Source organism: Ursus arctos, unplaced genomic scaffold (assembly GCF_023065955.2).
Source record: "Ursus arctos isolate Adak ecotype North America unplaced genomic scaffold, UrsArc2.0 scaffold_2, whole genome shotgun sequence".
NCBI classification, from domain to species: Eukaryota; Metazoa; Chordata; class Mammalia; order Carnivora; family Ursidae; genus Ursus; species Ursus arctos.
Window position 1 is genome coordinate 91,771,135 of NW_026622874.1, and position 13,028 is coordinate 91,784,162.

Consider the following 13,028-nt stretch of genomic DNA (forward strand, 5'->3'; position numbering starts at 1 on the left):
GTGAGGAAAACTTAGCAGCACTGATATTTTGTAGGCTACAGCTTGGATGAAGAAGAGGAAGTCACACGTATGGCAGTGGGTAGTACTCCCCAGCATGGTGCTAAGAGAAACAATGACGTATTAGATGGCAGAACCCCCACAGCGCTGAATAATGGACAAGTGTACTAAACGCACAAAGATGAACTTCAACAGAGGTTAAAATAGATGCATGTGTGTCTGTGTGTGTGTGTGTGTTATTCTGCATATGGAAAAGGCAGAGTTGTTAGTTAACTGTAATCAAAAGAACAGTGAGGTGTAGGTGGTAAGAAAATTGATGGGATCTTCAGCTATGCCAATAAAGGACAGTTTTGAGAATACACGAGGTCATAGTCCTTCGCTGTCAGCCTACCCTAACAATGCTTAGTTTTCTGAGTTCAGTTTCAGACTGGCAGTCAGACAAGGTGATATTTGAGGTCCCTTCTGACTCAGAGGTTCTATTAACTCTAAACCTATACAGGTGAAGTCAAAATAATAGATTCATTTTAATTACCAAATTGAAAGCTGGCAATTTAGCAACAGATGAAAATAACTTGTGACTATATTATGCCTCTTTACAAATGCCCCTTTAGACTTCCATTTGGTCATGATGCTTAGCTGTTTAATATTTGATTAGAAGAACATATTGGCTTCTCTAGTTTCCCTTGCTTCCCAGAATGTTCTAGTATTAATGCTTTTGTTCAGAGAAATCAGGTTTTCATATCACATTGCTAGTTCTATTCCAAAGTTATTTTTAACATGTATTTCAAATAAACTATGAAGGAACCAAATTTCTTGTGTCCTTTGGGTTTAGGTTTGAGATACCAACTTCCCATGACTTTCTCTGCACAGGATACAGCCCTCCCTTCCCATGGCAAAGTCAGGCCTATTTCCCACAAAGGTAGGGAAAAGTAGGTTACCGATAGGATCCTCTTGCAAAAGGTAAAATGTGAATGTTCTCTTTAGGGACTAAAATGGAAACAGAATTCATGGGAGTAAAAAAGAGACATGTGGCACGCTGTCGGATTCAGTGAGTTCTTGGTGGTTCTCTGTAATGCTACCTGCATGATTCAGTTTCTCCTCAATTTCCTTCTGTGGCAGACCAGCTGTACACATAGTCATTTGTTGGTTTGGGCAAGATTTTATGAGATGTGATGAACATATGAAATATTAGGAGTACACCAGGAACCACAGCTGTTATGCCTTGCTGCATTTTTAATGGCTCCTTAAAATCAGAGGCCACTACACACAGCAGCACATTTAGACAGGAAACACTGCAATTATCTGGCTTCACCACTCCATTGCAGATCTGCTAGTACATTACAGTTTATAAGCCCTAATAGACAGTCATCACCTTTGGCAATGCTTCTACTTGAGAATAGCCACAATCGGGATTTATTACAAGAGAGCTGTCAATGGAGACTAATAGGCTTTGTTTTCTTGCTTTTTTTTTTTTTTCATTTTGTTTTTGTTTCCATCCTGCAAACCAGATACCAAAGATTTCAGAGCAGAAATTAAGTGTAGTCTAAGGCATGTCCCTTTAAACATGACTGTTAGTGAAGCTAATTACTACAGGAAAATTGGAGATCATTCATTAGCCTAGTAAGCAAATTAAGGTTTGTTAACAGTGATTTATAATGCCAAGCCTTGGATAACTGTGCTGGTCTTTTCACATATATGTGTATGGGACCTGACAGTTTATTAACTGTGCGATATCTAAACAGCTTGTCACCAGGGTGCTTTTGTTAAAACGACATTGTATTTTAAATGGATAAACATTTTTACACAAGCAAAATGCATTTTAAATGTTTGGCTTCTGAAGTCAAGTATCGGGAGATAAGTGAAGTGTCTCAAACTATCTCAGCTTCCAATAACTCTTGTTTACTGCTGGAGCTGACTATAGGAAAATGTGACACTTGGAGTTAAAACAGCACTTTTCCTCTTTAACAAGCCCCAGTTGTGTTTTTTAACCTCTTTTCAAATGATACTCTTGGTGTTTCACAAAGCTGTAAGTTTCTTATGCAATGGATTGGGAGGCATCTAATTTACAATTTCAGGAAAAAAATATTTTTTTTAAAGCAGTTAAGCAAAGGAATGAGTCCTTTGATCTGAGATTCTGATTGATAGTCCATAAAACTCCAAGGCAGTTAAATCTATCAAAAATGAAGGCTGTGTGGGTAGTCAGAGTAAACCTTTGTATTTCACACTGCCCACAGCTCATTTTATATAATATAGCTCATACCCACTAATTCAACATTTCTATAACCTGGAAATCTCCAATAAGAATAGGATGACTTCTTTGAAGCCAGTGTCAGAAAAAGAAAAAAAAAAAAAAAGAGGAAGGGAAGAAGGAAGGAAGGGAGGGAGGTCTAGGGAGAGGGAGTGGGAGGGAGGGGAAGAGAGAGAGAGAGAGAGAGAGAGAGAGAGACTTTCTGAATTCCATGAGTGGCCTGTCCATTCCCTCCAGGATTTTCAATGCACACTGCTAAAAAGTCTTTCCTGAATCCTCTCTGTGACCAATAGGATGCACTAGCTATGGAAGAGAACGAGACTACAGCCTCAATATTTCTATACGCTAAACCCTAACTGAATAACAGAAAAACAAAACATTATTCATTATTATTAATTTCAAAGAAAGGCAGACTTGGTCACTCAATCGAAATGTGGATCTCTTTCATTGCTGACACTGAAGAGCAGTGTTCATTAAGCACTAAGGGGACCATGGCCTTGCATTCCTACGGTTCAAAGGAGAGCTAAGAGAGGCAGCAAAACTGATTGAAAGCACTGGTCCCACATGGCAAACATTTAGGTGTAAAGGAGGTAGAATCAAGGATCTTGGGATATTAGAACCAAAGGCCCTTTAAGTAATTATCTAGTCCAGTGGCTTGTAAAATCTCTTTTTTCCCCCAAAAATGATTTATTTTCTCCGAATCTGAGGGGCGAAGGAAGGGTGCTGAGAGAACAGGGAGGCTATTTCCCTCCATCCAGCAGGAACACCTAGATTTTCATCTTATCTCCTCAATTAGAGTTTGCAACAGCCAACAACAAAGATACCTTTGTTGATGTTTAAACATCAACAGCAGATGTTTAAAAATACCTAGCCTATCTCTTCACAGAAATGTTGAGAAGACGAGAGTGCGAAAGTGTTGGTGGCAACTGGAGACACCAATGGATCCTTTCTCATCTGATTATCCTGTTCACCAAATTTCTCAATTCCTTTGTACTGCATGAAAAAGTTGAAACTAAAAATGTGGACACAGAAGACAATTTCCTCAGGGTGAGCTGGAAGAGCCACCTCAGTGTGGAGATCCTACAAATGATTAAATGTCTGCTCACCAGAATTTAACTTGTACTTTTCATATAGTCCGAGTATGTTGCTCATGGCTCACTGATCCTGTTCCCAGAATTAAGAGTACTCACACCCAATCAAAAACAGAAAAAAATAAATGAATAAATAAATAAATAAATAAATACATGGAAAGTACAACTGTATTTTTAGTCTAAGGCCCCTGAAATTAGAGTTTATTGGTGACTATGCAGAGAAGTCACTCAGAACACAGATACTTAGTCCGGGTACAAACCAACCCTCCAAGATAACTAAGATTAATTCTGTGGTTCCTAACCTTAAATAAAACACTGTGGAGATTTGGGTTTTGTTACTTTCTCAATTATAATTCAGGGTGGTATTTAAAGGTTACAACTCAAAAACATGGGACCTTTTTACCATTAGGAAGAGCAGTTGACTTCATTTACCCTAATGTTTCTGCACAATAAATAGGTAGCTTCCAAATCATCAGTCATGTCCCAGCTTTTGAGTGATGGATTCCAATATTTTATTCCATTATTATAAACAAATCATTCATAAAAATGTTTGTATATTAAATATTACATAAACGTTTTAGTGGTGTGCTCACTTGGGAGATGGAGTACCTCTGAGGCCAATGTTTGAAATCTACTTTGGTGACTTACTGGGTAATTCCTAGAGGTCACTCAAGAAAATTTTATGTACAACCACACCTCAAAGATATCTTTTGAAAAGCATAAGGCTGAGTTTTAAGGACACAGTGAAATGCTCACAAAGTACTACTTTTTTACATATCTTAACATAAATTTCAATTTGCATGGCAATGCTTTGTTCCTTCCCATTACTCTGGACAGCTCTTTGAACCACCATTGAAGATATATACAACTTAAACTTCTAACTACCTACTCTAACTTCCAAACTCATTAGCTTCCTAAAATCAAATCTCTCCTTCCTGGGATTCCTATTCCGAGTAAAAGAAGCATCACTGTCATTGATCCTGTGATTCAACATCTTTCTCATTTTTAACAGATCACTAATGTCAAGTCTGGATCTACCTATAAATCCTCTCCTCCCACTCTCCCAACTCCTTCCCTGGCTTTGCTCCACACTCCCTGTTATTAACCTACGTGGCCAAGTCCAACCTCTCGCCAGAAACATGAGACATACAGTCAAAGCAATCCCACACAATGATGCCATTTCTCTGCGGGCTTACCTTTGCTGCCGCAAACTTTGTTCCACCTTTTCCTCATCTGTTGAAAATCTAAACATCCATCAAGTTCTGCACAATTTCACCCTCCTACAATTAACTGACCCTTATAAATACTCCCAAGTGCTCTACTCACTCTTCTCATAGGACTGATAAGTTTGCCGTGTATCAAACTCAACTGTGTATGACTTGAGGGCCAAGCTTACATCTTATTTACCTTAAGAATGGAGAACAGATGTTTAATATATATTGACAATTAAAATGCACTGAACTCTCCATCTGGTGAGCTGTTTTCTAACTCAATCTTTACCAATGAGTCCAAATGCCCCAGTAACAACTGGAGATCTCTGATGGAATTCAGATTTTTAAGAAATTTCCATTATAATGGAAACTCGTCAGTAATTAAGTAATGGCCAATAATTCATTTACCCAGGTAATAATTAATAAATACAAATATTAGAGTCTTATTTGAGAGACATGTTAAAATACTCAGCATCACTTATCTTTAAACATTTGACAGGTTTTGATTAAATACCTGAATTACAAAATTCTCTCCCAGCATCACCAGCAAGTACTGGCAGGTGGGGAGGAAGATGACTTTGGATGGGGTTGCTGTGAAGGCCAGGCTGATGTAGTTGCATTTCTAAAGTTAAAACCCAGAGAAACATTATAAAGTTAAAGAATGTTAGGTTCTCAGTAGAGCTGAAATCCGCTTATTTAAATGCAATGTGTCAAAAATATTTAAAAGGCATCACAGAGGAAGGAAAGGACCTGGGTTTAAGACTAAATCCTTGAAAGGACATGCTTGTTCACAACTGTAATCCATCACCTAGAACAATGTCTGATGGAGAAGGTGCTTAGTACTTAGGAAAAGACAAAAAGTCGGAAATGTCTGTTAAAAGAAAAGCCCAGTCTTTAAAACACCCACATTATTCAAAGAAAAACAGGAGGTATTTCAAGGGTCTATAGTCAAAAACTTAGAACAGGGCAAAGAATTTAATCCCTTTCTGACCTTAAAGCTCTGATGGAAAGCCGCAGGTCAGTATTTTGCACCCCACTGCCTGTTACGAACACTATCAACACACCTTCTTAAGTAATTTGAGTGCACAGGAAAGCAGTGATCGCACACATCGCACTTTAAGAAGTGTACCACTCCACAATTCCCCTCTACCATGTGACGTGGTCGTTGTAATCATTGCGTAGAAGTGGGTTCGTTTCCTTGATAATCTTAAAGTATGTATATTTAGCTAAATGTGATGCAATTGAGGAGAATTAAAGTTATTAGTTGGGAACCATTACAGTAAATCTCTGGATCACCGGAGTTTACAAAAGCAGGATCCAAGCTATTTGACACTATTGGCCAAAGACACTTAGATTCCAACTTGGCAGAAGGCTGAAAATTATCCAGAGAAGTAGGCAGGACACCTTAGCAGAATGAAGGAAAGCTTTCTTCATACCAGGGATCAATTTCAGCCTGACAAGTCAGTGACCCCTATACCAACAGGAGCTACCAACTACACATATGAGCTCAAGTGCTTGTAAGGACTGAGTCCCAAACCTTCCTGTGATGACACATCAGACCACTGGCAACCAGGAGATGTTTTCCCTGGTCTTGTCACTCTCCTGGCTTCAGGTACTTCATTCAGGTACGCTACGGCATCCCCTTTTCTTTTGGGGGTCAGGGAGAAGCAAAGACGTGACACAACCTCATAACACCTGAATGTTTTGAACACATCTTTCTTACTGTTCCAGCCCAACCTCAAGAGCTGTCAGCAGTCTTTAAATGCCTCAAGTCTGAGGGAGAAAATAAGCAAAGAACTTTAAGGGACAAATTAAACAACTGTAATACACAGACAGCCTACAAGAGTTCATTCTAACATCATGGTGATCACAGAGGATCAGAGAAAGTGAATTCCATATTTGTTTTTTATTCACATAAGGAGTCAAGTGGTATACAGCTGATAGAACCCACAATCATAGGCTCCTCGGAAAGCTGCGAGAATGTTCCTGACCTACAGCTACAAATCCCAAAATTTACTTCTTGCATCACTAATCTCTGGCGGTGATCCCCTACCTACCACAACATTACATAGCCACTTAATGAGACCAAGTTTTGGCCATCACACACTATAATGGGAATAATTTGCTATTAATGAGAGCTGTTCTGTGTGCATTAAACACCTTGTCTCATTTAGAATTCACAACTCTATTAGGTGGGTGCAGATTTACATACATTAAATAACCTGCCCAAGGTCACATAACTAGGCTTCAGATCAGTCTGTCTCTAAGTTCTCAATTACCCACTATGCACAATAACATTTCAAATACACGTATAAGAAGAGAATATAGCCCAAAACATTTAAATTAAAATGAAAACGTGTTCACTGCATTAACGTTTAAAAAAAAGAAAAACCCTACACACTCCAACAAGTTTTGGTACTCTTGCCAAAAAAAAAAAAAAAAAAAATTTAAAAAAGCAAATAGATTCCAACTAGTCTATACTTTCATTTATATTTAGAATATGAGCTGGGCATGAGTATGTAATGAATATATATGTGTGTGTCTCTCTGTGTGTATAACACCCACATTATTCAAAAGCTCCCAAAAATGTGAAAAGTTTGTTCCAATCCTTCTTTATTTTGTCTACTTTAAGAATCCTTTGCAATATGCTTATGTAAATACTGATTTTAGCTGCTGTTCTCATTTCTCAAATCTTCAGCTTATAAATGAATTGGAAAAGTAACAGACCTAAGCAGACATCTTTGGAACACAAAACCAAAGAGACATAAACAAATACAACTAAATCAAAAACAAAGGATTCTTCTTTAAATTCTCTAACATCACTACTGATAAATGGAAAGAACTGAAAGAAAGTAGAATGTACTGGCTGTGGACAGGGGTGTACACAGGCATACGTGAGTGAGTGTGTGTGTGTGTACTTGGGTGGGTGTCTATTTTATTAGCACACAAATGATCAGCATTTTACCCTAGTTCACTAAAAGCTCTTTAAGAGCATAAACTCTAAATGAAAGGAAATGGTGACGTTAGACTAACGTTGGGGCAAGGGAGAGTATTTAAGAAAACAGTTCCAGGTCGTTAAACCCAATAGGGCGAGTGCCTTCAGTTTTCCTACACCAGAGTTCACACTATGGTTCAACTGCATTAATAACGCAGTAACTCTGCAGGTGAAGTGCCTCCATCCACACTTCAGAGAGATGCTGAAGAGAAGTAAGGATAGAGTCCATGTATCACCATTCCACTTACCTGATGCTGAGCCTTCATTACGGACATAAGTAAAGCTAATATGACATCACAGATCATAAAGCAAAGTACAAAGACCATGTTGACACAACACTCTTATAAGTTGTGAATATACCATTTCCACTTAGAAGCATGAAACTCACCAATGCTGATGTTAGTAGCTGAAATCAAGTGTTACATGTGATACTGTTGGCATGAAAATTGAAACATAAGACACTTTTTGATGAGAACTTGGCAAAAATATCAATAGATTTTGCACTTTGGTAACAGAAAAAACCCATTATTGGAAACACACTCTCAGTAGAGCATTTTTGTCATAGTTCAGAGCTGACCATGCATATGGTACATATCTTTTCCGTGTAAGCTAATATTACTATTGATTTTTTTTTTATGTAAGCAAAGTAACGCTAAGAGCAATTTTACCAAAGGACAAACTTTTATACTCCTCCAACACTGTGTGAATATAAAAATCATTTTAGATTAGTAACTGCAGACTCTTTCCTCATAAGAATGTATTATTAAAGAATAAAAAAGAAACACTCCTGGAATTAGAAAAATTAGTGGCAAAAAGCATAATAAAATTTTTGATGTTTCTACAGATGACTTTCTTCTTTCAGGGTTATCATATTGGCAATAAAAAAAAAATACTAGAATGTTCAGTCTCGAAGTGATCAAGGGCTAAGTTAGTGGTTTGGGCCTTGTTCTACTGAAGAAAGCCAAGAAGGATAATTTAGCTTTTGGACAGAGAACAGACACTGGCAGTCTCCAGATTTTACTTCCAGCATCTCAACCCACATCCAGCCTGGTGTGAAGACATGGCAGATGGACTACTTCTGTTATTTCGACTGCTTCAGCATCCTGCGTGTTTCTGTAAGCATGAATATTCAGCCACAATAAGCAGCAAGGATGAGCGTGCTGACTGTATTAAGCAGGTACCGAAAAATCTTTATCCTCATCCTTTTCCTCCTCATTATCATAGATTAAGATAAAAAAAAAATCAACATTTAGAATATGCTACTTCTGCCAAGCTTGGAAAAGACTTATCATTCAACGAAATGATGCTGGTTTTCATATATTTAATGTAAATGTATGAAGAGAAATGTGTGGGCAGAAGAAAACCAGCGTAATTAGCATTTTAGAGGAAAGAAATTTAAAGGCAACTAAACTGAATCAGTAATTATTTTCCACTTTGTTTTATTTTCATGATTTCATTATTTTCTCAGAAAATGCTGAGCAGGCATTAGCGTATCAGTGTTCATCACTCAGAACACAGATCAGATTCCTTTAAATACCACATTGAACCTCCACACGGGCATGTTTTCCTGTTGTGTAAATAATGCCTATTTGTAACTCTCTTTCATTTAGATCTTGAAAAAGATTATTGAATCTAGAAAGGGTGATTTTGCTATAAACAAAAGAAATGAAGTGACAATTTCTCTATGAGAAAATTATCTATGAGATAATCCCTGAGGTATGACACCATCCCCACGCCTCTCGAAGGACAAAGAAATGTCTAGAAATAAAAATAATACACTTGTATTTGCTAAAACAAGGAGTTCCATGATTGTTTCAAGGAAATCTAAAGGCCATGTACCCAGACTGTAAGGGAAAACATCCATTAAAACACCACCTCTCAACAAAAGTTTGTTTTTTTTTTTTTAAGGCAATTCACTGTATATGTAGAAAGTTCTTTAAGGGATCTTAAAAGTGAATAAGACCTCAATACATAATCTGAATTCCATCCTTCACATGACACTTGTCACTAAAAAAACAATTATGTAGGAAAGGTGGCGTGAGCCAGTCAGGTTTCCTTTGCGGCTGCCAGGGAAGGAGGAAGTACCCTAGGAATGACACCTACATCTCAGACTGACCTAGGGCCCAATTGCTTAAAAAATAAAATAATCCTAATGAAAGGATGGGCATCAGTCTGCTCTTTAGGACTGGCAGGGGATTTCTCAGATTTTTTTTCACATCCTAATGAGCGAACATTCTAGAAGTAAATCAAGGCCAACGCAAGGCATACATGTGGAAGTTGAGATAAACTTACGAAGTAGCCTGTTCCCAAGCTGGAAGGAGCTGAACTCTGCAATAAAGCATAAAGACAAAGTGGAAAATCAGCAATGGTTTTTAACACGTTCCAATCCACACGGCTCATTACCAGCCCTTTGCGAGTTTTTCATCGCTACATCACATCACTAGCGTATGCTGCCCCTTGTCATCTGCTACTGATACAAACACCGTGTTGGCTTAATTTTCCCCTTTACATCTCTCAACAACTCAGAGATGCTAACGTGCTATTTACTGAATTCCAAGCTTCTGCGGTGGACGTAATTGCCAATTTATTTGACAGGCAGCTGGGTAATGAATTAATGATGGCATTTCGCCCTGCACTGAGACTAAACAGACACGCATCAGCCTGCCTCCCTGACTTGCTGACATTCAATGCCCTGGTCTCAAGCTACTCAGTTTTGTGGCCGCAAAGGGGCAGGCAAGAGGAAAAAGCCCAGACTGACTTGAAAATAAAAGCCCAGTGGGTTTGGATGACTTTTCCAGTGTATGACCTACTTGCCAGTTTATTCCCTAAAGGCACCAGTTAGTACACACAGAGTGCTTTTCAAAAATGAGACATTTTGTAAACATAATTAGTAGAATAAAATGCAAAGAATGTGTGGGTAAAGGGAAGCAGTGAAAAGCACCATTTTTCCGAAGGTTTTAGTCACAAGAATTATCAATTTAGGCTTCCACAGTTCTGACACTCAGAAAACTAAAAAAATAAATAAATAAAAAATGATTCTGAAAGGTTTGCACTTCTTTAGGCAAAGAGGCCAAAAAGAGAACTCGGTTTTTGTTTTAAACTTATCTATGATCCATGCTTGTTTGCATTTCTGTCTCTTCTTTTCTCAAAACCTCTCATTACAAATTTTTTAAATTTTCGTCTGTTCATGAACAAGAAAGGCCCCAAATAAGCTTGAAACAAAAAGATTGCTAGTGCGGGGGTGGTCTCTTGGTCTCAGCTTGGTGTCCTTGCACCAGCAAGGCCTTCTCCCTGACTAGCCTGGGTCAGGTGCTTCACCTTCCCCGGGCTGGGCTGACTTCTACCCCCAAGAAGCGTTACTCAGTTCACCTCTAGCTCTTCCACCCAAATGTCCTTTCCCTGCTTTGCACACTACAGATAGCAGGGACCATACAGTTAAGTCATCACTGCTTGCTCAGTGCTCAGCACGATGCTTTGCACACAGGATGCATGTAACAAGTATTTGTTCAATTAATGTATAAATATATGAGACACTGGATTGCATGGGGCGGGGGAGATTAGGTGAATTTAGCATCTCCAAAAATACAGTAGATGTGAATCTTCTTGATTTTAAACTGTTTCCTGAGAAGGAAATACAGTGCTGTAAGTATCAACAGCATCCACATCAAAGAAGAATAGAATGCTCTGGGGCATTCCTAAATGCACTTCCCAAAGCACAACTTCCTTCACCTAGGTGTTTCAGACAGGCTCAGGGGAATAAAGGACAACAGATGTGTGATCTTGCACACTGGACTTGGTTTAAAAAAATCTTGCTGCATTCTTGATCCCATAAATGGTATGTAGGGAGATCCACAGTAGCCATGGAGACAGCTTCTCATTGCAGTGATTAGCCATGTGACAGCATCACCTGTTTTCGATACCCATAGCCCTCCATGGAACAGAGGAAGGCAAAAGCCAACTTAGGTCTCCACCACCCTGGAGTCATGCCCCTGGGAGGTAAACTCATTTTAGGATGAATTACTCAGAAAGAACATGGGACTTGTTTCTTTCAGGTTTTTTATTCCCCCCTCCTTCCTGCAAATGTATTTTATCCAGAAGCATAAGTACCCCTCCAAGCCCACCTCCCCACCCCCACATACATATCATCTTATTGTATACCAAAGAAAATTACATCCTTCAGGTCTCGGAAAGCATTGTTATACTCATTTTGCATATATATTGTACATTACTCAGGGAGCTGGGTGGAGAAGAGGGCTTTGTTGTGCATATTTGTTCTGGCTATTGTTTATGCAGGTCTGACTGAATGAGGGAACAGTGGGTATCATTTCAATTTCTGATGTCAACATCAAATTACTTATTTAATTTCATGCCTGGCGAAGCATTGTATAGCTACACGCAGAATCATTTCACTTCATTTGTTATGCTGTGTTTTCGTGGCGATTGGCTTGCCTTCCAACTGACAGCTTTAATTACGACATGAATTTGATTGCACTGCCGAGGAATTAACATAATGCAACAAAGCATTTAAGCACCCTGCCTTATAACACCCCCCCCCACGCACACACACAAACACAGACAGACACATGAAAGAACACAGACACTATATCCTCACGTACATTAGAGGTCCATTAGCGTTTCAGTACCTGCTAGAAAGCATAGAGAACCTTATGGTCGGAGGCTACCCACATTTGTCAACCCACTGTACTCGCTTCTTTTTCTAAAGAGGAAAAAGTTGGGGGCATTAAGCTGTGATTTCTGGACCTGGCAAAAAAACTCTGTAAAGAAATCCTCCTAATCTACTTTGCCAAACATCCATAGCATTGACATTTCTTCCCTTCTTATTCTCTTCGCTACCATATTTTTCTTGGCTAATTGCCAGCTCCCTTCAATCACCACTGGAAAATCTGAACAGAAATCACATCTCTGAAAGAGGTACCACCTCATCCATTTCTTCAACCTCAAGGGTGTGACTATGGCCTTGTATTCACTGGGACACTATGCCTGGTCACCAACAAGACTTCCACTATCAGGTACAGATAACAGAAGTTCTGAGACTAGCCACAGGACAGGAGTCAGGGTTTCACTGATAGCCCCTGACACACATCACATCCCTTAGACCTTGCTAGCCAGAAGGCCCAGAAGAGTCTCGATCATAAATGCCTAATCTAAGTTTGTCTCTAATACAGATGCAAATATTTGATAGCATTAATCTTTCTTCCAAGTCAGAAATTCTTTGAATACCGGAAGCCATGGGCAAAAACAGATTATGCTACATAAATGGAATAAATGTCTAGAAACAGCTTTTCTATTGTTTGAAAGGTGTTACGTTAGCTATTAAATTACAGATGTGGATTTAGAGATTGGCACCAATATCTCACATGGGAAAGAGACAGACACCAAGAAGTAAAAAGGCCTGGGAAGAAGTGGTGATGCCCTGACCACTGAACCATTTGATGGAATCAAGTTCATTTCAACTTTCTGCGTTG

At 38.9% G+C, this 13,028-nt stretch overlaps 1 protein-coding gene across 3 annotated transcripts in view; it reads right to left on the reverse strand.

The window, feature by feature from the left end:
- Positions 1–13,028, reverse strand: part of AUTS2 (activator of transcription and developmental regulator AUTS2) — a 1,104,663-nt gene that overhangs the window by 584,503 nt on the left and 507,132 nt on the right. For all 3 annotated transcript variants that reach the window (XM_048224780.2, XM_026516359.4, XM_044390213.3), the window contains exon 4: positions 9,835–9,870. In XM_048224780.2, the coding sequence (XP_048080737.1) occupies positions 9,835–9,870 (36 nt within the window). The remainder of the gene's footprint in view (positions 1–9,834; positions 9,871–13,028) is intronic.